Genomic DNA, 26572 nt, shown 5'->3' with positions numbered 1-26572 from the left:
ATTCTTGAGATTGTATAATTTTAATGTTTCCTGAGTACCCCTACACTGGGTTACAATTTAAAACTCTGCCTCTTCTCACAGTCCCACCAACATTCAACATATCAACAGAAAAGGAAAGGTGCACCATCTGTGCTTCCTACTGAAATCTAATGTTACCATTGAGTTTCTCATTATGATTGAGCAAGTTTATTAGTATCAGGAACGGAGAACCAACATTTCTTGACTTAAATTGCCGACTAAAAAAGCATAGTATATGCTAGTGGTCAGTGTATCTCCATGGCCTAGGGAAAAGGGAGACAGTACCTGAGATCTCTTTAGGGGATCTGCAAGATGAAAACCATTTTCATAATAATACATTCTCTTACAAGGTTGTAGAGTGCGCATAGTTCATTGATAGCATTCTTGAAACAAGAAATATTTATCAATTCATTTAAATTTGTCTACATATTTGGAAAAGACTACCATTACTCTAATTAATTAGGGAACACCTCAGCTGATATAACAACAGTTATAACAACACTTCTAGCTTTTAGGATTTCTGAGAATTTTCATATTTAGATGGCTATATTTCTAGTTCCCAAACAAACTGTGTTCAGGTTGCAAGATAAAAGGAGAAAATTGATATTAAATAGGCATTTTATTTTCAATTCAATCTAATAGAAGACAAGGTTCAGTAAGTATTCCCTGGTATCAAAGCCTCCTCGCTTTTTCTTCCTTATATGTTTTTTTTTTTTTTTTTTTTTTTTTGGCATGGGCAGGATCCAGGACTCGAACCTGGGTCTCTTGCATGGCAGGCAAGAATTCTGCCACTGAGCCACCGCTGCACCCCCCTCCACCTGTTTTTAAAACTCTAGTGCTTGGTACAACTTTTTTTGAAAGCCAACAGATAAACAAGTAAATAAGTAGTAGATTAATATCAATAAAAAATCAGAAATAAAAATTCATACTCAGTTTGACAACTTGTCTTTTAAATCCTTATATTCTCAAAATTATCATTTTATATTGTACTAGCAACATAATGCAACATTTTCTATGAAAATTGTTTATAGTTATTATGAAAGATTAGAATATATCATTATTTCCTGATGCCTTATAAATAATGTTATTCTAAAAAAAAGCACAATAATTTGACAGTGTTTTGCTTGCTTCAGATCATTGCTGTTGAGGACTACTGAGAACCACTAAAAATTCTAGTTATTTGCTTATTGTTTTTATTTTAAGAGCAATCTGAACTTGAAAAGTTTGTTCTGGCAGTAACATATTGAGTTTAACTGAAGGCAGCGTTAAATAAAATAGCCCCCTTTCCAGACAAGCCAGGACTTTTCTAATGATAAAACTATGGACAGGACTTTCTAAGAAAGCAGAGCAGTCCTAACAAAGTGGCAATTCACGCAACATTTAGCAATTAGCTGGTCTCAGTTTGGTAGGGATGGCCTAGCATAGGACAACTATTTTATATAAATCAATGTATTTCTGCTCCCTACTTTACATACTCTCCTATGCAGTGAAGAACTTAAATGTCAAGCAATCATAACTTTCCACTCGGAAATCCCCTAATTGCCTTCATAAGCCACTATAACTCACTCACCATCTTTAGACTGTCGTCCAACTTCCCCAGTTTGAAATCTCCCTGCTCTAGTAGTTTTTCAATAAACCTGCTGAAGCTTTGTACTAGAGGTTGTTTCTTTTGACAGCTGTGGTGGGATGGGGGGAGGCAGGCAAGCAGGGTAGTACACAGTCCTAGCGATATAAACATTAGTTGTGAGAAGCAGGGAGAGGGCAGAAAGGAGTGGATCAATGGAAAAGACATTAGGGAAGCAGACAGGATTTGACAACACCTGAATCCAGGAATGAGATTCTCAAACTTTAGTGTAAATGAAAATCACCCTGAGAGTTCATTAAAAATACATGCATAATCCATAATCTCAGGAACTGAAAATTCCATTTCAGAATTTCTAGAATAGCGACTCAGACTCTGCATTTCTAACACATTTCCTTTCTGATTCTGGTTGTTGAGAATCATATTTTGAGAAAGATGAGAACATGACTTTCTCTGACTATATGAAAGCATTAGCTTGACTCAGATTTCAAAATCATTTCACACTTTGCATGTCCTAGTTACTGGCAAGGGTTGAAGCCTGAGCACCCGGAAAAAAGAGTAATGCCATTAATCGGGATGAGAAACGCAATGGTAACATTAGATTTTGGTAGGAAGCACAGATGGTGCACCTTTCCTTTTCTTTTGACATGTTGAATGTTGTGGGAACTGGGGTGGTATTAAACAGCAACCCCGTTCCGTGTATGGTTCTGAATAAATTTAGAAGCAAATCAAGAGTAAGGAAGATGAGAAATCCAAAGAGCCACATATTACTAATAAACACCAAGTTGGAATCCGAAGCTAGCGTGTCTCACAAATGGGCTTTTTTACAACGAAATTAGTGTGAAACGACTAGTCCCTGCAGAAGCAACTCCTTCACCCTGCTCCTTGCACACAGCTAAAAAGCACCATCTTGCCCAGCCAACTTAAAATAGTCCTTTACAAAATCTGCACTTCAGATCCTGTACCCTTGACTCATAACACACACAGAGTAATTCAGTATGAGTGTGATTATTTACTGTTAATTCCACTTTAGCGTAAGTGCTATGAGGGCGGGCATCACCTCCTATTTGTCCACTCTCCGATACCCGGAATTTAACACCATGAAAGAAGCTGACGTTTTAAACGGTTTGAGTAAACACGTTTAAAAAACAAACAAACAAAAAAAACGACAATTATTAACATCTGCTTTATTAAGATCTGGTCCAGGAATTAGTTGCTGCAGAAGTTGTTTTTATTTGCTCAACTGAAGTTCCACACTATTATTAGATGTGTTTTTAAGGTTTTGCACAAGGGAACTCAAAAATAAGCGCTTCTAATTTCTCATGGTTCCCACGTACAAAAAGTTAAACTTTCACGTAATCCTTTTTCCCCCCCTTTCTTACTTGTGACCCATACCAGCTTGCAGTCCCTACTCTACTGTTTCCGTGTCTTCCTGCACAGCCCGGCGCGGACTGCCCCGCGCGTCTGACGTCACGAGCGCGCCCCCGCCCCTACGTGTTAGCGACCGAAAGCGTCCGTAGTAGCAGTGGCTGCGGAGATGTACGAATTTCCGGTTCTCCCGGCAGCTGCCCGTGCTGCCGCCTCTGCCACCTTCCGCGGCCTGGCCTTAGCGCGCGATTTGGCCACTTCTTCCTCGTCCAGCACTGTGCCCATGGTCCCTCCTGGTGCCAGGGCGGCGGGCCCGGCGGCTCCCACGTGGTGAGAGGGCAGACGGGGGACGATGAGGGCCGCGAATTGCCGATGCTGCCTCAGCCGCCTACTGGCCCCCGTCCTCCTGCTGCTGCTGCTGCCAGCGCTGAGCGGGCCCCTGGCGGTGTTGCTGCAGGCGGCTGAGGCCGCGCCGGGCCCTGGGCCGCCCGATCCAGGGCCGCGAACCCTGCGGCCGCTGTCGCCGGGCCCCACCGCAGCCCAGCTGCCAGGCCGCACTCCGGTTGAGGCCGCGGGGCCGCGGAACGCCGAGAGCGGCAATGGCAGCAGCTCCAGGGCGGAGCTTGCGGCGGACGATCACGGAGGGAAGGCCGGGGAAGGAGGCTCAGTAGGCGGTGTCCTTGCTGTGAGCCCAAACCCTGGTGACAAACCCATGACCCAGCGGGCTTTGACGGTGTTGATGGTGGTGAGCGGTGCGGTGTTGGTGTACTTCGTCGTCAGGACGGTCAGGTGAGCGGGCCTGAGAAGGGGCCGCCTCGTGACCTTCCCTTAGATTGACGCAGGTTTCCGTGACCCGGGGACGCCCCCAGCAGCTAATGGGCAGGCTGCCTGAGTCAGTGTGAGGATGACTGTCTTAATGCCGTGTTACCTGTGGGGGAATTTAAACATCTGGTGAAAAGTTCTGCAAAAACATGCAAGTATCTGTTCCCTTTCGTTTATAAATTAGTTCTCCACCATTTCCAAATCTTTCTATGTGTGTGAGACTCGCCTCAAAAGGCATCCTTTCCCTGAACTGGAAGTAACCTTGTGTTCCCTTGAATTTAGACCATACCCACTTGTAATACTTCTCTCTTTCTATTCTCTGTATTGTTGTGCATCTGATTTGTCATTTTGGCTATCAGAATACAAACTCCTTAAGGACAAGATTCCTATATAGTAGGTGGTTTTAAGTCCTAGAGTTTTTTGCACAGTGCTACCACTTAATAGGACATTAGTGTTCATTTGAGTGAATTAATAATGCAGAAGAGGCTTGCTATAGCTATTAGGTTTATAAGATTTAAAACTAGTACCAGGTCATGAATAAAAATAGATAATTGTCAGTTATTTTTCCTCCACTCTTAATGCCTTAGCAAGTAGAAAAGGAATTATGTAATCCATTCCTGATATTTATAATTATATGTAACCCTTATTTGATATATTGCCAAATATATCAATTTATATTTTACTAAGGTTAAGAATCATGGGTTTTATGGTATCAATCATGGTATTGAAATATTGTATATTTCATAACATTAGATTAGTTTTGACTAATCTGTAATAAAGCCACTCTAAGTGTGTTACCTGGGTGCCATGGCTTTGAGGAGTTGACATAGAGAGCCAAAACCTAAATTTTAGAAGGAGCCAGCAAACAAACGAGCTGAGAAAAAACTATCTAGGCAATTTCTTTTTCTATAAAATAGGTTAGAGGATAAATTTACAAGATTGTACTGGTTCATTGTTTTCCATACTATTCCTTTATATTATTTTCTCCACAATTATACACCCGTGCTATTTAATATTTTAAGTGAATGCATTTTATTTAAAAGTTTTCATTTTGAGCAAGTCTATTAGTATCACGAATGGAGAACCAACATTTCTTGACTTAAATTGCCGACTAAAAAAGCATAGTGTATGCTAGTGGTCAGTGGTTCTCCATGGCCTAGGGAAAAAGGGAGACAGTACCTGAGATCTCTGTAGGGGATCTGCAAGATGAAAACCATTTTCATAATAATACATTCTCTTATAAGGTTGTAGAGTACACATAGTTCATTGATAGCATTTAAGATTTCACATTGCGACTAACCTTTAAGAAACTACATCTTGTCAAGTTTTGGTGTAGTAAAAGAATAACTACCGGTATATGAAAAGACTATTAAAATGCTCTTCCGTTTTCCGACTTCATAATCTCTATTGAATTTTCTTCACATCCTTTAACCAAATGACATATTGCAAAGATTGAATGCAGAAGCAAATATGAGAATTTAGCTGTTTCTCAAATATGAGAATCTAGATCTTAAAGGAATTTGAAAAAACAAAACAATGCCACTCTTTCTACCACGTTTTGTTTCCTTTTTGAGAATTCATTTTTTTCATACAAGTAATCTTAGCATGCACATGCAGTATATTCGCATGTATTATTATTTTATATCATTTGGTAGACATTTAAAATTTTTCTCAAGTTTGATTAGTTGACATATGTATAAGCCACATGAATAAAAGCTTTCTCAGTAATTTTTAAGAATGTAAAGGAATCCTGAGACTAAAAAGTTTACAAACCCCTGGTATAAACGATGTGAATTGACCTAGTTATTACTGGTTCACAAAGGCCAGCAAGTCCAGGCCCACCTTCTGTAAAGGGAAGGTTAGAAAATTTTCACCCGTGTTAAGAACATTAGCACCAGTCTGGTACTTTCTCCTTGCTATAGAGAAAGATTAAAATAACATTGAAAGAAATTATGTTTTTTTATTTTATATGATTGTTCTTTAATTCAGTGTTCATAGTTTGTATGAACATCCAGAGAGCTGTGGTATTAAACTTTGGAAAACATAGATCTGATGATAAGTTTTGTGGTGTCCCTTACTCTTTTTCCTTTTGCTTCACCTTATTTATAATCTTGTGTGCAAATGTTTACTGCCACTGATTTTCTATTTTCATTGCTTGAAAGCTTGGCAGGATACAGTGTTGTGATCCATTGGATGGTTTATTAGCATGTTGTGTGTTAACAGCCAAGTTCTGAACTGTTGCTTATTTAAGCTACATTCTTTAAACAGCATCTAACACATTCATGCAGTCCAAGTCTTAAATTTAGTTGGCGTGCCCGTTTGAATTAGCTGTGCACCCCAGAAAGACCATGTCCTTTAATCCCCATTCAGTATTGTTGAGTGGGATCTTTTTTATTGTTTCCATGGAGATGTGACCTAACCCACTGTGGGTGGTAACTTTTGATCACATGGTTTCCATGGAGATGTCTCCACCCATTCAGGGTGAGGTTGCTTACTGGAGCCCTTTAAGAAGGAACCATTTTGGAAAGAACTAACAGAGCCCACACAGCGAGACACTTTGAATATGAAGAAAGGAAAATGCCCCTGGGGGAGCTTCATGAAACAAAAAGCTGAAAAAGAAAGCTAGCAGATGGTGCCATGTGCCTTTCCAACTGAGAGAGAAACCCCGAATATCATCTGCTTTCTTGAGCCAAGGTATCTTTCCCTGGATGCCTTAGTTTGGACATTGTAATAGCCGTGCCTTAATTTGGACATTTCAACTATAAACTTGAAACTTAATAAATTCCCTTTTTAAAAAGCCATTCCATTTCTGGTATATTGCATTCCGCAGCTTACGAACTAAAACAGTTGACTACCTAACATCAAAAGTTAATTGAAGCTAACAATGTCTGGGCAATGTTCAAAACTGATTCTTTTTGTTTCCAGATTATGATTATTTTGGTTAATGTCCATATATGCCAATTTGAAGCTATTATGTACCCCAGAAAAGCCATGTTTTAATCCTAACCCAATCTTGTGGGGGCAGCCATTTCTTTTAATCCTAATCTATTACTGTAGGTTGTAAACTTTTGTTTAGATTAATCATGAGGGTGACCTTTTGATTACATGGACATGTGACTCCACACGTTCCAGGTGGGTCTTGATTAGTTTACTAGAGCCTTTAAAAGGGGAAAAATTTTGAAGAGAAAACTGAGCTGACACAGATGCTGACACTTGGAGAATAAAGACACAGATGTTTGGAGATGCTTGGAACCCAGCCAATGTTGCCATGAGATGTTAAGCAAGCCAGAACCTGGAGAGAGCCAAAGGAAGCCAAGAGATGAAAGCCAGCCCTGGAGAAGCAAAGTGAGGAAACCCACAGGAAGAGAGGCTGAAAGCAACAGAGCCCAAGAACAAGGGATCAGTGTGCCTTCCCAGCTGACAGAGGTGTTCCAGACTCATCAGTCTTTCTTGCATTAAGTATCTTTCCCTGGATGCCTGAGTTGGGATGTTTTCATAGTCTTAGAACTGTGAACTCATAACTTATTAAATTCCTTTTTTAAAAGCTGGTTCATTTCTGGTATATTGCATTCCAGCATCTTGCAAACTAAAATACCATATTAAGTCCAACTTCCAAATTGTGTATGACAGAATACCAGCATTAGTTATTTGTGCCAAGGAGGAAAAATGGGCCAAGCACTTTATTTCTTGAGGAAGAAATGGGAGCACACTGAGAATATTTTACTTGCAAAATTTTATACATTAAACTCTGTGAGACTTTCAAGTTGTTTTATTTTTATCTAATTTAATAATAATGAATATTATAACTTTCACTTCAGAGTCTGGAAATATTCCAAAGATCAGTCCAATTCAGTGTAGAATTGTATTGATCAAATGTGGGTCCTGTTAATGCTTTGTGTATAGTAAGAACACGGTAAATATTAATTTATTTTGAATAGTGATCAAACCTATATGCTAAGGTGAAAAATGATGATCAGGCTATATGCAGAGAAACCTCACTTTGTAACTGAAACATTATTTTTGAGATTTTACTCATCACAATAACTAAAATTAATTGCTTGCTTTGTGTCAGCCACAATACCAGATATTCTGTGTGCACTTTTCTCATTTAATTCTTCAAACAACTTTAAAAATAGGTACTTTCATTCTTGTTCAGATGACGAACAAGAGACTGATCAAGATTAAATAATTTTATCAGTGAAGAAATTGAAACTGAGTCCCACTGTCAGCTCCACCTGGCAGAACTGCATTCAGACCTGGCTGTATCTGAACTGACTCAGCATGCTTAACCACCATGCTGCCTCCTGTGATTACTTAGAGTAATAGATTTGAAGTGATTTTGCACATAGAGATGGCTAGCTTATTTATTTATGGGAAAGTACTGAAATGGATATTGTCCACAGTGCCTTTCTATTTAAAACATAGAATTCTTGTTGAAGATTAAAGCCCCCAAATTTCACTATTTTGCAAATTGAGTCACTCTGTATTTTACACCTGATTTATCTGTAAGCTTACAACTTCACTAGTACAAAAAAAAAAATTAAAATTAAAAAGTTAGTCAGTCTTTGCATTTATCAACTGTCCCTTCTGAGCCATGCTGAAATATTTTAGAACTCTTCTCAGCTCCCTGCTTCCCTTCTGTGATCCAAAGATTTTATCGATATGCTACGCATAGTCAGGGAGTGGTGATATTTCAAAGCAACTTCTGTTCATACATAATTCTACTTTAACTCTTAGAACAAATTATTCATGAATTGTGAATGTGAAATTGGAAACACTCTCCCGTCTGGTTACTTAATAAGAATCTCATTTTTTTTTTCCCCAGAAGACTTATGGTTTTAGCAGTGCTTGTAAAATTATAAGACATCAATAGAAATCTCTCTGTTTAGCCAAAAGACAAGTAATGCTTTTACTGTTTAACCATTTATTTATTTATTCACTGCATTTGTTCAGCAAATAGTATCATGCACTTACTGTGTGTGAGTATTAGACTCTATAGTAAGGATTAACAATATACAGGATTGGAAAAAGTCCATACCTTTGTGGAGCTTCAATTCCAGTTTATATATTCTTGGAAAATAGAGTTTCACTAGCAAGTGTAAATGGTCCTGGATTGCCATAGTTTATTTTGCCAGCTACTGTATATTGTATGCTTTATGTTAAGAGAGAGACCTAGAAGCTTGGAAATGTATTTAACAGTACCAGTGCTCAAGCGATTTATAGCTTTGTGGAGATAAAACTTAGCTTCCACAAATGTTTACTCATGAACTTCAAGTATTATGAAGTGTTAAGTTGGCTATATGGTCAAGTGCCAGCGTGTTAGGGGAATAATGTATATGTGGTATGGCAGATAAATGTGTCAGGGCTCCTTATGAAGGGAACCGCCTGGAGAAGACTCAGAAAAACTCAGAAACTTTAGTTCAGAGATTATTTTACTTATTTTTTTAATCCATGATGGAGTACAGTGCCTGCACCAAGACTTGAAATAAATGAGCAGATGGGTGAAGTAGGTTTGATTTGTCTAAAAAAATACATTTCATATAGAAAATTAGTTATTTTAGGTTTTTCATCAGAAAAATGACCTCCATCAGCCCCTCCCCCCATATACTCTTCCTTTCAGGCTTCCTTCTGATATTTAAGGAAAATTATATTAGTTCTTATTTCACTGTTTTGTCCTCTTCCCATTGAGGCAGGTCACTTTATTTTCTTGGCATTAATGTGTGAGTCCATACAGAGAGTACTGCCAGCCAAGGTAACTTGCCCAAGGCTCAGTGTCCAGAGTTTTAATTGGGACTCCACTATGGAGGCATAATTGACTGATTGATTGCTTTCATTGTTGATTTTAGTCTCCAGGTTGACTGATACTATGTGATCATAAGTCCCGTTTCTGATCTTTCTGGTGTGGCCAGTGCCTGCCCTAAAATCATATTGTTAGACTAGCCAATGTAATCCAAGGTCCCAAGCAGACACCTGTTGGGTGTAACAACCCAAAAGATACCTCTCAAAAGCTGGGAGTAAAGGCCAAATCTTGTCTTAGGGCAAAGCCAAATTCATTACTACAGGCATGGGATAATGTTCGTACTCTTTAGCTTAGCCTTTAAAGTCCTCCTCAGTCAGATCTCTTCTATGTTTCTTGCTTTTTTTCCCAGCATTTACCTTAATCTCCAACCTCACATGTGCTGTATTCTTAAGAAAGTACCTTTTTCAATCAAAGGAATTGCAAGCATGCTTTTCTTCTTTTAATTATTAGTTGTCTTTCAAGGTGAACATGAAACATCAACTAATTTGGAAAACCTCTGTCATTCCAGACCACCTTGTGAATACCTGTATTATGGCATAGTTCCCAGTGAACTGTAATAGTTGGTTCCTTGTATGTCTTCTTACTGTTTGCTACTTACGCCATGTTTGGAAACATGTATATATTCTTAAATGCTTCCAAAATAAATAATAGGAGAAAATAAGGAAGAACATGTTTAAATACAAAAGCAAAACATAGAAATGAAGATCAGAAATATAAGGTAGCTTTGAGAGAGAGGTGTTATCATCACTCAATAATAATTAACTCATATAAAATTTTTTCCATACTGAAGGTGCTGTGGAGATCATGATTTGTGGCTATGCATAAAAGGCATTTGGGTTATTTAAAATTCATCATTTCATATATTTACCCAAACAATATGCAAATTCGTTATTAGTATATATCTAAGATAATTGCATTCTTCAGGATAAATTGTAATAGAATGCAACCTGGATATACATTCTTCTATACTTGATAGAGATTGCGTTTGGGATAAAAAGGGTGAACTGGGTTGAGAGACTTCTGGTTGGTTATGATAAAGTATTGTGAAAACAGTGAAAAATGTGAATCATGAAATCTAAGTACCAGTGTTGGGATTGTATGTACCAGTAGATTCTACCAGTATACCCAGACCAGTTGTTACAACTAGTATCCGTTTGGATTAGTTGATTTTTATGCCTTACAATTGTTGAACAGCTAACTGTATCTTGGTTTCTGCTTCTAGTCTTCAAAGTAACTGCGTTCTTTTGTCATCTCCAATGCCCATTTTAGAATTGTTCTGCTATATTATTACATTTGCCTTTATTTTTGGTGAAGAAACTGTCAAATCTGTATTTCTAAAATTACTTATTCAGCAATAAATTGGAATCTTATAATAATTAAAATTATTTGCTTAATAAATTATTTAGGTTTTCCTTATTTCTTTTTTAGAGAGTTTTATTGCTATTTTCTTTATTATTCATTTATCCAAGGGCAAGAAACAGATATACACTTGACAGTTCTTGGCATACATGAAGATATTGAATGTTCTTTTGAGGTTTTTGTTGGCATATAGTGTTATTCTTTCTATGTTGCCAAACTGTGTTGTGTTTTTCTTAAGTAAAAGTGTTAAAATTCACTTTCATTTGACTTTAGTTTATGTGGTAATTTTATTTATTCACCAGTCATTCTAATAACGTGCTAAATAAAAGAATCAAAAGGTAAAATGAGCTCCACCTTTCTGTACTAGTTTGCACACTTGTGTATATGTATGTGTTATTTCCTATTCCATTCTCCCAATTAAGATGATAGTTTTAGTTTTAACTTTTTTTTATTAATGAACACTAATTCGTATTAATAGCATGTTATAGTTTGAATAATTATAGCCTAGGTACTTATAATTCCTGTTTAAAGGACCATTTCTTTTCTTTCATTAGGCATATTAGAAACACTTTGAAATCTATATAGAGCTTTTGTAAAGTTCTGTGATAAACTGTTATCCTCACCTCTGGGGTGATTTTATGTGATTTTACATATGGGGGACTGATAAGAGAGGCTTGGTGAGTCTTTCTGAATCCCTAGAGGACACAACCAAAGTCTATTTCCCCTTTATAAAAATTCAGCTGCAGGCCTGGACTATTCTCTCAGACAGTTGTCCTCCATATGGACTCAGTGATTTAACCTGCTTTAATCTTATGGTTTTGCCATTTTAACATTTAACATAAGTTCTCATAGTTGTTAGAGCTTGGTGAGAGAGAGAGAGAAATAGGAGAATGAACAGGGGCTTTTGATAACCTCAGTCTAGAAATGACATGTCACTACCATTCATGTTTTATTGACCAAAACTAGTCATGAGCCTAAGTGCATGAGGGCTGGAAAGTGTTGGTGTTTGGGGAGTGGTGGTGGGGGTGGGTAGGTGAGGGACTAGGGCAAGGAAGGGAGGGGAGGGGTCCAGATTTAATGAGCACTAGTGATGTATACCATATGAAGCGTTACATCAAAAGTCATATAGCTGGAAAATGTGCAACTTCTGCAGAACCCAGAGTTTGAATTCTACTTTTTGGCTTTCCTTATATATTATAATGTTATTGTTTTGGGGGGATGAATTTGCATCTTATAGAATAGTAAAACAAATTCTTATTGAGACTGGAAATAATGAGCAATTTAAAAATGTTTTAAATTACTTGATTTGCACTATTTCTCCATGCTTTCTAATAAATTATAAACATTTTCATGAATATACAATGAAACCAACTATGAAACTGTCCCAACTCCCAAAAAAGTGATACTTCCATACAGATGTTAAGTAATGTAAAAATCAAGTATGGAGTATAGCTTTGCAAGTTGTTTAAAAGGAGAGACTCCTAGGAGCAAAATGTAGCTTATTTAGCATTTGTTTTATTTGGGCCAAGGAAAAGAGATTCTTATCATTTCACAGGTGGTGTAGGGGCAGGAAGGGTGCTTTATTTTAAGGTTGCATGGACATCAGGCCCCAGGCCAACTGAGCAACAAAGCTTCTGAAAGTGCAGAAATTGTAGGAGTAGGTGAGACCTCAGAGGCCATTTATAATGTTAGGGAACTGTAGAAACTTTAGGAGGTCTCTGGAGCTCTATACTCTATTGCTGCTGCTGCTTTTTTTTTTTTTTTTTAACCTTTGAAGTAGTTCATGCAAAAACTTATTTATATTAGTAATATAAATTTAGTGAGATACATGACTTTAAACAACCCCTTTTCTATTGCTTATTAACAGAATTTATCTGCTCTTTAGTTGCCTGCTCTTTTTCCTTCTTTTGACTGCCTTACTCACTACTATGTAAAGCTTTTTCTACTTCATAAGTTCTGGTTTTTCTGTTTCTGCTTTCCTGTAATTTAGGTCTACCAGGACCCATTATTCCCCATACTGTATACCTTTTGGTATCTCCATAAATTCGCATATTTTCATTACCCTTGAAACCTTCATGTTTTTTATGTGTGTATGTATGTTTGTGTGTGTTTTCTCCTATTTCCACTTTCTAAGGCAGATAATCTGATGAATTTGTCAAATCTCTGTAGGCTAGGCCACATCATAGGTCACAGTCCAGCCTAATGATTGGCAACCCTTAGAAAATGTACCCATCCCCAGATCTTAACAGTCATGGCTGAGAGAAGTAAACTTTGCATTGTAGAAAACATGGTTTACCATTGCTGCCCATTCAGAAGAACTTAAAGGTGGAACAGTTTTTCTTAGGGGAAGACTAGGGGTAATAGACATGATAATTTTCATGAATAGCATATCTTGTGCATTGTTCTACTGTTAAAGATTTCCACCATTTAAATGACAGGATTCCAATATTTAAACTAGGTGGAAACAACACATCACTGACAGAATACACCTCCATGAATTCTGGGGAGCCCAGTTTGAAAATAATTGTGCTCCTGAACTTTGGCTGCTAAATCTCTGAGGAGATAATATGATGAAAAAGGTATGATGACCTAAGTGGAGATGGGACCCTTGAACTTAGCTGAAAACACAAAGGTGGAATAAAGCTGTTTAAAATGAATGGGCTTTTTGTGATTTTAGATTGCAAACTGCTAAGAAAACATTAGATGAATTCATGCAGAGTTAGAAGGATTGCTAATAATATTTTGTTGAAAGCTTTGAAAAGAAGGAAGTTAGAAAGAAATAGACATTTGTTGTCTCTCTATGTGATGGCTACTTCCGTTGTAAATATTATCTTCTCACACAATAGTATCTCAAACAGGAAGGAGGGAAGGAGGCATGAAAAGAGGCCTTCTTCTGTGTTCTCTCTTTTTTACCAGGAGAAAATCTTTCTCTGAAACCCTACCACCAGAGCCCTTCCCTTTTATCTCATTTGTCTGAACTGCTTCATCTGTTCATCTTTAGATAATGACTGGCAAAAGGAGAATTATATTTTCGTGATTGGTTTATACCGATTATTGTGATCATTATGTATCACTTAGGGCTGGGCTTTATTGGTTTAAACAAAATCATGGTTCTGTTAAGCCATGAAAAGGGAATGATCTTTTGAGTAGACAAAAAACAGATTCTGTTACAGTGATCAAAACTAAAAGATGGTCTAATGAGAACATAAATGTACTTGTTAATTCAAGCAGCTGCATGTTGTTAATGCAAGCAGAAAATACAGTTCCATCTGGTTTAATGAGGGAACGTTGCACTGGAAGCCAAGAGACTGCTTTGGTAACTTCATTTTGTGGCCTCAGGTACAATTATTTTGATGTATTAGAAAAACAATGTAGTTTAATATTTAAGAACTTAATCTGTGGAGTTAGACTACCTGTGTTTGAATCCTGGCTCTACCATATACTGTCTAACCTTTCCCAATTTTAATTTCTCCAGGCCCTACATTGCTATTAGAAAATGAGGGTACTTAATTCTAGGATTGTTATGAGGATTTTATCAGGTAATGCTTTAAGTTGCTTACCTCAGCCTGTCATATGTACATGCTCAAATATTACTTAGTTTTGTCTGTTTTGTATCTAGAATTGAATTTAAATTATATTTGGGGGGATTTCACCATAACACATTTTCTAATACCCCCCCCATTATATTCTGTAACGTCATTTTCATTATTATTGGTTGTTTCGGTTTTTTGTTTTGTTTTGTTTTTTCAATGGCAGAAATCAACACATAATTATCTCACAGCTTCTTTAAGTCAGATTCCCTTGTACAGTATAACTGGATTCTCTGCTTGAGGTTTCACCAAGAGGTTGGCCGTGTCTGCAGTTCTTATCTGGGCTCAGGTTCCTCTTTCTCTTTGCTGGTTGTCAGCAGAATTCAGCTTCTTCCCCTTGTAGGATTGAGTCCCTGTTTTCCTTCTAGTCAGCAGGACCACTGTCAGCTCCTAGAGAAGGCTCACAGTTCCTTGGCATGTCCCTAGAGAGCTCACATCATGGGTGTTCACTTTCTTGCAGGCCAGACAAAACACAGTTGTCTGAAGTCTAATTTTTGAAAACAGCCATAGAAAACTCTGCTGTTAAAGAGCTCATGTGATTAAGGTACACCTACCTAGATAATGTCCGTCTGTTAAAGTCGATTAGATTCTTACATCTTTGTAATCCCTTTGCTGAATACCTAGATTAGTATTTAAATGCTTAGTTTAGAAAAATTGTGTGTATACCAGGGGCCATGAATCTAGAGCATCATGGTAGAATTCTGCCCACTATATTTAGCCCCTTTCCTGACTAATAATTCTAGTCCTTCAGTTACTTGGGAACCCACCACTGGATCTAAATCCTTTGGCCACCTCCCTCCAGTGCCTCCAGGCTTCACTGATTTTAAACTCTGAATAGAGTTTACAGTTTTGAAATTTAGTTTAAGAGCTACTTAGCATAATCTTTTCTGACCCCAAATTGAATGGCTAGAAATTATTTCAGATGCGAACGAGGAATGCAGTTAAAGATATAGTGTATTTCACAGAAGAGAATAAAGGAACGGCCCTTATACATATGAACACTTATATTTCATCAGGAAAATGCAAATTAAAACCAAAATGAGAAACCACCAGAATGGCTAAAATGAAAGTGTTGCAAGAATGAGGAGCAGAGGGCCTTCATATATACTGCTGGTGGGAATGTCAATTGATACGTGTACCTTGAAAAACACCTTAGCATTATCTGGTGCAGTAGAACATCCACATACCCTAAAATATAGCCATTCCGTTCCTAAGGTCTAGATTCTAGAGAAAAACTTATACCTGGTTAACAAAAGTCAAGTACAAGAATGTTCTTAGAAGCATTGCTTATGTAATTGCAAAGCAAAACAAAATATCCCGAAAGTTCATCTAGAGTAGAAGGATAAGTTGCTGTAATTGTCCTGTTGTTAATCTTAATGTGGCTTTCAAAATACTACTATCTGTAAACTCTGAGATCATATCGTTTTGAGTTAATGATAAGGCAAGCTTGCTAATCTCACTTGATTCTGGGATCCTAGAGCTGGTCATCAATCACTTTATGCTCAAATCACAAAATTTGCATACACTGAAATACTACGTAGCAATGAAAAATGAATGATCTCTAATCTGTGTTACTTGGAATATGAGTAGAGTTTACTTCTGGAAGATATCAATTGGAAGACAAAGCAAATTGGAAAACTGTTAGATATGTCCTTAACAGTTTACTCTATGTAGGTCAGTTTTTTAAAAAGTAAGTTAATTTAAAAAATGAGTTCTAAATGCATAAATCCACATGGGTGAATATAAAAAAAAAATGGGAGAGAAAAAAGCAAGTCACAGAATAATAAATTCTGAATGATTCCAGTATATAGTTCAAAAAGTCAAAACTAAAAAACAAAAAAATATGTTATTTAGAGATGCATACTGAGGTGGTAAAACAGTTTCAAAAATCTATAGAATTATTACTAGAGAAGTCAGAATAGTGGTTACCTCTTGGGGGAGAGAGATGTAAGCAAGAGGGTCACACAGGAGGCTTCAAGGATATTACTGTTCTATTTTTAACTGGGTGGTGGGTTTCACAGTATTCTTCTTCTCTTTATTATATATTTCTTTGGCATATCTGATTTATTTCCCAATAAAAAAAGGCACTGCAGCATGGATCAGCGCTCCTAAACTCTTCACTTACAAATGCATTTTTCCTAGATTTTTATTTTCCTCCAGTGGTAATACATTAAGATACTCTTTTTATAAAGGATTCAAAAAATACAGATAATATAGAAATCCCTCCTGATCCCCCATCCTAGAATTTCTTATCATGCTTTTGCTTTTGTTTTTCAAAACAGATTTTAAGCAATTTGAAGGGAAAAAAAAGTATAAATGATGACCTGTTTGAAAGCGTAGTCATCTGTTTTCTTTTCTCAGCGTTTATATTTATTTCTGATTATAAGTATTGTTCATGCTGAATCCCCTGTACCTATAATGGTGCCTGGCTTAGAATAGATACTCAGATATTTATTGAGTGAACAATGCATGTTCTTTCAAAAAAATTACCTCTTCTAGCCTGCAGCCTATTGGACAGAGCCTAGACCAGGTGAAGAGTCCAGTCAATGCAGCAGTTCTCCATGTGTGCTGAAAGCTGCCAACCCCAGGGATGTATGTGAGCACTGTGCACCATGGTGGATAATCTACTTGTGGGCATGATGGATCTGGTAATTCCTAGGCTCCTGAGTAGAATGACATTACGGCTGTGAGTCTAAGAGTTTTCATCTTCCCCAGCCTGAAGCTAGCCCAGGGGTGTCCTGCTTTTTGTCAACTCCCTAGATTCAGGCTGCTGTGCACCCATGGGTTTCTGGGATGGGTATTGAGCTCCTGACGCTGCAGTGTGGCTCTCTTCCTTGTCCTCACATCTCCACCCATGCATATCATGAGCACCCCAGGCCTCCATGGAGAAAGGATACAGGCAGTAGGACCCAGAGACTCCCATTTGCAGCCAGTTGCCAGTTTGGTTCTGCTCTTTGTTCCCTCTCCTTCTGAGGGGTGGGCCCCTCAGTCTTCCCCCAAACCAAGCACCCACAGCTGCCTACCTGGTAGGTAAGCTGCTGCAAGGTCTTTGTGTGTGAATAAAATAATTCTGCTCGTTCCTGGATTCCCACACATGAACTGGCTGCAGGACTGAGAGATGACTCCCCAGCTGGCTGTGGAGTTGGAAGTGTGAGTGTACCATTCCTTCAGCACCTCTCTGGCTCATGCATAGCAAACAGCTCTAGGTACAGTCACAGTTGAATAAGTTGTGGTATTTTCACCCAAGAACTCCCTATTTAATGTAGGTATCCTTCCCTGTGGTATTTTCACCCAAGAACTCCCTATTTAATGTAGGTGTCCTTCTCTGACTGCTTATGCCCCAGAACTGCTATCCCAGTTATTTTCTTCCTTTTCTCTAGTAACTCCACAGTGGAGGAGTTATTCTGCCTGTTCTATTCTGCCATCTTCCAATATTTGGCATTTGCATTTCTTCAAAGTAGGCTGTTGGAATTTTAATTGAAATCATATTAAATTTGTAAATCAATTTAGGTAGAATTAAAATCTTAATGATATTTAGTCTTCTAATCTATGAACACCAAATGTCCTTCCATTTATTTAGGTTTTCTTTGATTTGGTTTGGCAGTGATTTGTAGTTTTCTGTGTTATAGGTCCTTTACATCCATGCTTTAACTTATTTCTATATTTTTGTTTCTTTTAGTTGCTATTGTAAGTGGATTTTTTTTCTTGATTTCTTCTTCAGATTGTTCATTGCTTGTGTATAGTAGCACTACTGATCTTTGGGTGTTCGTCTTTTACCCCATCACTTTGCTAAATTCATCTATTAACTCTAGGAGCTTAGATGTGAATTTTCATGATTTTCTGTATATAGGACCGTGTCATCTGCAAATAGGGAAAGTTTTACTCTGCCTTTCTAATTTGGATGGCTTTTATTTCTTTTTCTTGCCTTATTGCTCTGGCATGAGCTTCCGGTACAGTGTGGAATAACAGTGGTGACAGTGGGCATCCTTACATTGTTACTGATCTTAGTGGAAAAGACTGATTTCTTAGTCTTTCATCATTAAGGAGGATATTAACTGTAGGCTTTACATATATGCCTTTTACATGTCGAGGGTGTTTCCTTCTATTTGTACTGTTCTAAGTGTTTTTTTATAAAGAAAAGGTGCTGATTTTTGTTAAATCCTTTTTCTGCATTAGTTGAGATGACCATGTGTTTTTCTTTCCTTCATTCTGCTAATGTGTATTACATTAATTGACTTTCTTGTGTTGAACCAAGCTTGCATACTAGTGATAAATCCCTTTTGTTCATGGCTTTATATTTCTTAATATGGCATTGAATTCATTTTGCTAGTATTTTATATTTTGAGAATTTTTGCATCTGTATCCATAAGAGATATTGCTCTGCAGTTTTCATTTGTTGTGGTATATTTGTCTGGGTTTGGTATGAGGGTGATGTTGGCTTCAGAGAATGAATTAGGGAGTGTTTCCTTCTGCTCTTTTTTTTTTTTTTTTTTTTTTCAGAAGAATTTGGTCAGAATTGGAATTAAGTCTGAGAGTGTTTGGTAGAAATCCCTGTGAAGGCATCTGGATCTGGGATTTTCTTTGTTGGGAAATGTTTGATGATTGATTCGATGTCCTTGCTAATGACTGGTTTGTTGAGATCTTCTATTTCTTCTTTCTTGAGTCAAGTTAGGTATTTTGTGTGATTCTAAGAATGTGTCCATTTCATCTATATTATCTAATGTATGGGTTTATAGTGTTCATAGAATCCCCTTGTAGTCCTTTCTATTTCAGCATGGTTGGTAGTAATGTCCCTGTTTTAATTTGATATTTGTTATTTTTGCCCTTTCTTTTTTCTTTGTCATTCTAGTTAAATGTTAATCTTGTTGATCTTCTCAAAGACCCGACTCTTGGTTTTGTTGATTTTCTACTGTGTTTTTTTTTCCTCTTTTTCATTTATGTTTGCTCTAATCTTTTTTTCCTTCTTCTGCTCACTTTATGTTCAGATTGCGCTTCTTTTTCTCATTCTTCTGTTTTCAAAGTTAAATGTGTGGTTTGAAGTCTTTTTTAATATAGGCTTTCAGAGCTATAAATTTCCCTCTTATCACTGCCTTTGTTATGTACCATGAGTTTTGGAATGTTGTGTTTTATTTTCATTCGCCTCAAGATACTTCCTATAATTTTGCTTGTTTTTTTTTTTCTCTTTAACCCATTGGTTGATTAAAAGTGTGTTGTTGAATTTCCACATTTTTATGAATTCTACATTTCTCCCTATTATACTGATTTTTGGCTTCATTCTGTTGTGGTTGGATTATTACACTGTATGATTTCAGTGTTTTTAAATGTATTGAGGTTGCTTTTGTGGCCTCATGTGATCTATCCTGGGGAATGGTCTGTGTGCACTTGAGAAGAATGTGTATTCTGTTTTTGTTGGGTGAAGTGTTTTATATGTATTTGTTTGGTTGATATGTTAGAATATTATTCAATTCTTATTATATTTTCTTATTGATTTTCTGGCTAATAATATTCTATCCATTATTGAAAATGGTGTATTAAAATCTGCTATTATTAATGTAGACCTGCCAAATTCTCCCCTAAAATTTGTTGATATTTGCTTCATATATTTGGGTTTCTGCTCTTAGGTGCTTAGGTATTTATAGTTGCTACATCTTTCTGTGAAATTGTCCCCTTGATCTGTATATAATGACATCTCTCGTAAGTGTTCTCATTTTAAAGTCTGTTATATCTGATATTTGTATAGCTATGTCAGCTCTCTTTTGTTTACTACTTCCCTGGTATATATTTTTCTATCCTTTCACTTTCAACCTCCTTGTATCTTTGGATTTATGCTCTTCTAGAGAGCATATAGTTATATCATGCTTTTTTGTCCATTCTGTCAATTTCTGCCTTTTGAATGTAATTTAATCCATTCACATTTAAAGTCACTTCTGAAAATGCAGGAGTTTCTTCTGCCATTTTGCTATTGAATCTTTATATGTCTTACACCTTTTTTGACCAGTTCTTCTGTTAATGCCTACTTTTATAATTATTTGCTTTTTTGTGTTCTAGCATATTGAATGCCTTCTCTTCTCTATCTGGATATATTTTTCATTTCTATTCCTTGTGGTTACCATAGGATTACAATTTAATACCCTAAATATGTAATGTTTGGTCTGATACCAAATTAATTTCAGTAGCATACATGTATACTTTTCCTATACCTTTCTGACCCCCACCTCTTTTTTTGTATTTGTTACCATTTATGGCTCTGTTCTTTGTATGTCCAAAACCATGGATTTATCATTGCTTTTTTATATATTTACATTTTTATACTTTTAGGAATTACGAAGTGGCGTTCCATATCAAATAATGCACTACCTTAATATCAGCATCTATAATTAGCCTAAATAGTTACCTTATTTCTTTATTTGGCTATGAACCATTGTCTAGTGTCCTTTCCTTTTAGGCTGAAGAGCTCTGTTTTGTTTTTCTTGTAGGGCAGGTCTAGTGGTTGAATTCCCTCAGCTTTTTTGCTTATCTGGGAATATCTTAATTTCTCTGTCGCTTTTGAAAGAAAGTCTCACTGAATATAATGGTTGACATTATTTTCTTTGAGAACTTTAAGTATTTCCACCCACTGCCTTCTTGCTTCCATGGTTTCTGATGAGAAATTGGCAACCAATCTAATCGGGGCTTACTTGTACATAATACATTGCTTTTCTCTTGACACTCTCAGAACTTTCTCTTTATCCTTTGCATTTAATTGTATGATCAGTATATGATAAGGTATATTTTTCTTCATGTTTATTGTTCTCTGGGCTTCTTGCGTGTGCATATTTATGTCTTTTACTAAATTTGAGCAGTTCTCTTTCTTTCATTAACTATTCTTCTGTACATTTCTCTCTTTCTTCCTTTGGTACTCTCCTGTGTATATGGGTGTCCTATAGGTGTCTTGGGCTATTTGCTTTTTATAATTATCTTTCTTTTCTGCTCCTCAGCCTAACTCATTTGAAGTGTCTTGTCTTTGAGTTTACTCATTCTTGCTTCTTTAGCTCTTGAAAATTTCTTGGACATTTTAAAATTTTATTTATTGTGGTATTCAGCTATAGGTGTTCTCTTTAAAATTTTTCTTACTAGTGTACACATATTTCTCATTGTTTTCCTGATTGCTTTAGTTCTTTTTCTGTATTTTCTTTCATCTTCTTTGAGCATTTTTTAAACCGTTTTTTAAGGCTTTGCTCGGTATGTCCACATTCTCTTCTTCTTTGGTGTTTTCTGGATTTTTATCCTTGTCCTTTCAGTGGACCATGATTTCCTTTATCTTTGTTTGTCATTTACTCTTGTTTCACACTTAATATTTTAATGTTCTAAAATGTCAGGGTTGCAAGGACAGTTCAGTGATAGAATTCTTGTCTGCCATGTGGGAGACCCGGGTTTAAATCCTGGCCCATGCACTTCCCAAACAAACAAAGAAACAAGCAAATAAAAAATCAAACAAATAAAAATTCAACAAGTAATGCTGCAATAAGGGGATACTCACAAGGAAAAGAAATGAAATGTGACCCCTGCCATACAGCAAAAAAAGGTAAATTCTGGGGGGGATGGTGCATGGGTGGTTCAGTGGTAGAATGCTTGCCTTTCATGTGGGAGACCCAGGTTCGATTCCCAGAGCATGCACCCCCCCTGGGTGCATCCAACTCTGGATTTATTCCTTGAGATGTCTTTTTCTTCATTTTGAAACCAGCTGTTGATAAGACAGAGATTTTCTTGAGCCCTCCTTTCAAGGAGGTTTGCTCACAGTGAAGGTAATGTGCAGGTTTTTCCCTGTTTGCCTGGGCCTTTTTGTCCTCAGCTTTTGCTTCTTAATTGTTTTGGAGTTCTTGTGCTCAGAGAAATCTGGTTTTGTCCTCTGTTTCCCAGGAGATAGATATCCCTCTCCTGGACTTTTGAAGCAGGTAAGACTGTGCCTCAGATTATCTGCCTCTACAGTACAGTTTTGTAACACTCCTTTGCTTGTGTCAAGCTCTTTGCCTACATGGCAAGTTCTAGGAGGAGGGTTTCTTATGTCAGTCTTTTCCAGCCAAATCAGGACACGGAGGAGTCGTAGACTGGCTTCAGAGTGCCCTGGGGAGAGGGTTAGGAGGGGCTCCAAGAGCTTCTTCCATGGCTCTGCGAAGTTAAGCTTTCTTGGCCTGCCCCAGAAATGCAGCTTTTCACCTAACTATCCCCCACAGCCTAGAGGATTCATACTGTCTTTAAGATCCACTAGGACCTTTTTCTGGGGAGGGTTGACACAATTGCCACCACTGCCTTTGTCCAGGGCACATTGAAACAAAAGCCACTTTCAGAGCTGGACCCTCAGTGATCAGAGTTGCTAGTCAAAAACCATGATCAGTGATCGGCTCTGCCTACCCCTGGTCCTGGGGAAGAGGATTTTTTTAGTCCCTTTCTGTCAAGCAGTGAAACAGCCAGGGACTGGATTCCCCAGAGATCGGCCATGAGAGCTATTTGCTGTTCTTTACTGTAATTGATCAGCCTTTTCCTCCCCTTCTGGATGCTGTACTTGTGGCCTCTCAAGTTTCAAAATAGTTGTTTCAGACAGTTCCTTCCTGTTTAATAGTTGTTCATTTAGAGGGACTGAGTCCTGGATCTCCCTACTATGCCATCTTCCCATAAACCCGTCCAGATAAACATGCTTTTGATCTTTTTTAACTTTTGGCTATTAGTGGTGAATATTTTACTGATGGTGAATGGTGGCAGGTTATTTCATTGAGGGAATCTTCTGTTTTGTGCTACACTTGGTCAACATTGTGATTTTGACAGAACTTGGTAACTACAGGCCAATGGTGAGAACCCAGGAAAATTTATGAAAAGGAGCCAGAAATTTCCAGAGCACGGTAATAGTCTGAGAACTTCAGTATAGGATCATAAATATCTCTGTAGCTCCTGAGAGCACCATTGTTTTACATCAAAGTGGAGTAGGTGTAATGATTCTGAGATAGAAAAGAGAAGTAGAATTCAAATTTTACCTTGTATATTAAGGCAAGGATATCTGTAGCATTGTATATGATTCCAGCTAGAGTGCCGACAGTTTGAAATGAGAAAAACAGAAAACGGTTGGCTTTTGAAAGGATAATCTTGAATAATTTAGAGACTATGAACGAAGGATTACTATGTTTTATAATATGATAAATTTATACATGCAAAAGATAAAATGAAACAACTCAGCATATTGTATGATACAGGCTGAATATTAGTGTTTCTCCATTGGCTAGTGCCTGAGGATCACCTCGTCTCAATTTGAAACAACATAAATTAGAATCTTAAGGTTCTAAAGTGAATGTTTAAACATATTCTAGTTCTTGTTTTTTGGGTTTGTTTGTTTTTGTCTTGAGCTGGAAGACTCATATTGTAATTTAAAAATTAGTTAGCTTCCTGAGTTTTGCCCTGGTATATTTCTGGAGATGAAATTCTTTCCACTTTCCTTTATCCCAGAGGTATGACTCACATATAAAATTGTAGATATCTTTGTTATACAAAGAAAATGCAAGATACATTGTGAAACCATATATTGAATTTAATTGGACTTATTCAACAGGTATTTATTAGGCTCTTGCTTTGTGCCAGTCCCTGTGAACACCAGGTATAGTTGGGAGTAGGTACAGTTATAGCTCCTGCTCCCATGGAGCTCACAACCTAGCATGGAAGACAAATAGTTACATAAATTATATAAAAGTACACATTTGCTAAGTATTGTTAAGTTGCATATGGTGTAATGGGAGCAAATAATAGGGATTTGTGGCCTAGCTAATTAGTTCAAGGAAAGCTTATCTGGTGAAGAAAGTGAATCTTGAGCCAAAAGCTGAAAGATAAATGGACATTAACACAGCATATTGTGGAGGTGGGGGGAAAGGTTATGAAGCCAGTGGTAAAGAGAGCCTAGCTGCTAGAAGGGACTGAGAGAAGGCTGTGTAGCTAGAGGGGAGAAAGGGAAGTGGAATGTAGCATAAGGAGCAAGTTGAATCTAGAGAGATAAGTATGAACCATACCATGCCGATCATTGTAGGCCATATTATATTCAGTAGGAAGTGATTAATATTAGAGGATGAAGGGGAAATTAGTTATGGATGAAGGGGATCATTGATGTGTAATTAAAGTACTGTTTTCTTTAGCAGTGGTGTGGAAAATAGAATGGTGGATGACTAGAGTAATGAGGTAGACAATTACAAAGCTATTTTCATAGCCAAGGCAAGAGCTAATGCAGTGTTAGGTTAGATCAAAAGAAGTGAATTTCAGTGATTCTTAGGAAACCCATCAATAGGACTTGGTGATTGTGGCAGCTGAGGAGGTTCACTGCTTAGACCTCCCTCCAAGAGAGCCTGCTGTGGGAAGAATAGTTGGCTGCACTTGTGGCTCTAACACAGCTTTCCTGCCTCAGGCTGCTATAGGGGAGTGGGGAGGGTACATTCCCAGGCCTATTCCCAGCTAATGACTGAGCACAGCAGGGCTGGGTCATCCCTAACTGGCATGGGACCCCATCACAGGCAGTCCTTGTTTGTGGATGCCTCACTGGCCGGGTGAGGGCTTTTTCAGAGTTGCATTGCTGCTCTTTCTACCCATGGCCGCCTTTCTGCTGTCTTTTACCAGTGTTAGGCCTGTATCACTCCCTGAAGGAGTCCCTTGCTTTTTCCCGCACCCCCCCCCTCCCTTATCTTTCACAGGCTTTCCCCTTCATAAATCTCTAACACCTCTAATCCGATATTGGAAACCACTTCTCAAAAACCCTAACTGTCAGCCATACAGGGGAGTGTGTATATAACATACTCCTCAGTCTAGTTTTGAATATGTAATAGAAGAAATTAAGGAATAATATTACTTATATTATTCCATGCTTACTATACACCCTGTAGGAGTTCAGTTAAGAGAAAACAAAAGGAAGAGGAGATATGAATCAGATGGGTACTGAAAGTTACATTGAACGGTTTTCTTCCTTTCATAGAGTAATAAAATGAAATGGACTTTTATTTCTGTTGTGTTTATTTTATGTGGCATTGTACATTTTTATATAAAATTTTGTCAAGCTTACTTTAGTAGTTTAGTTTTATTTTTATGCTGTAGCTAATACATGTTATCTAAACAGAAACAGTTCCTACCAACCTGAGTATAATGGAACATTGAGGAAACTTCATCTATACTAAGGCAACCAACTGTTTGATTAATATCAAACCTTGAATATCCAAAAGGGATCTGATCAGAATCCTTTATCTGTTCATGTATTATGATGCATGAATTAAAGTCAATATAATAAATCATGTAGCTTTTAACTTCGCCCTCTCAGGTTCCTGCACTTTCTCTTCTATACTTTTGTAGGTAAAGTCTCTACTTTTATGTTCATTGGGAGCCAAATTCAAGTTTTTTATCAGATTGCAATATATATTTACTACATATGTATCTAGTAGACAAGTGTGTATATATATATAATTATATACATATAATTATCAATATATATAGACAAGTTTGAGTTTCCAAGAGCTCAACAGAAGTAAGCATTCATAAGAAAATTACTATGGTAGTTAAAATGCATGGATTTTAAAGCCTCTTTTTTGCTTAAAGATAGTAGTTTAAAAATAATCTACACTGCATGTTAAAAATAAAAAGTAGCCTTTTTACTTAAAATTTCAGTATATTTTTATTTGTATTGTATTTTCTACTTAACATTTATTAGTATCTTAAGTGGCTCGTTCATCAAAGCAGCACAGTAATTTTAAAGATTTGCATGGTTTTTCCCTTCCCTGAGAAAAATCGCTGCATGTAGTAATATATGTGTTGTATTGCATTTCATATTTATATTATTGTTTAGCTGTCATGACAGTTATAGCCACCAGTGCCTATAGCTTTGGACTGAGAGATATTTTTGGAAAAGTGATATTTTAGTTTGTTAAAGCTGCTGGAATGTGATATACCAGAATTAGAATGGCTTTTTTAAAAAGGAATTTATTAATTTGCAAGTTTACTGTTCTAAGGCTTTGAAAATGTCCAAATTAAGGCAGCCAT

At 37.2% G+C, this 26572-nt stretch overlaps 1 protein-coding gene across 2 annotated transcripts in view; it reads left to right on the top strand.

The window, feature by feature from the left end:
- Positions 1-3093: 3093 nt before the first annotated feature.
- Positions 3094-26572, top strand: part of FAM174A (family with sequence similarity 174 member A) — a 55785-nt gene continuing 32306 nt past the window's right edge. The window contains exon 1 of one of the 2 annotated variants that reach the window (XM_077139071.1): positions 3094-3757. In XM_077139071.1, the coding sequence (XP_076995186.1) occupies positions 3321-3757 (437 nt within the window). In that variant the 5' untranslated portion in view covers positions 3094-3320. The remainder of the gene's footprint in view (positions 3758-26572) is intronic. The other variant, XM_077139070.1, reaches the window with a different exon arrangement.

The sequence above is a fragment of the Tamandua tetradactyla genome, chromosome 21 (genome assembly GCF_023851605.1).
Source record: "Tamandua tetradactyla isolate mTamTet1 chromosome 21, mTamTet1.pri, whole genome shotgun sequence".
Lineage (NCBI taxonomy): Eukaryota > Metazoa > Chordata > Mammalia > Pilosa > Myrmecophagidae > Tamandua > Tamandua tetradactyla.
Note: the sequence above shows the minus strand (reverse complement) of the source record. Positions and strands in the feature narration are given on the sequence as shown.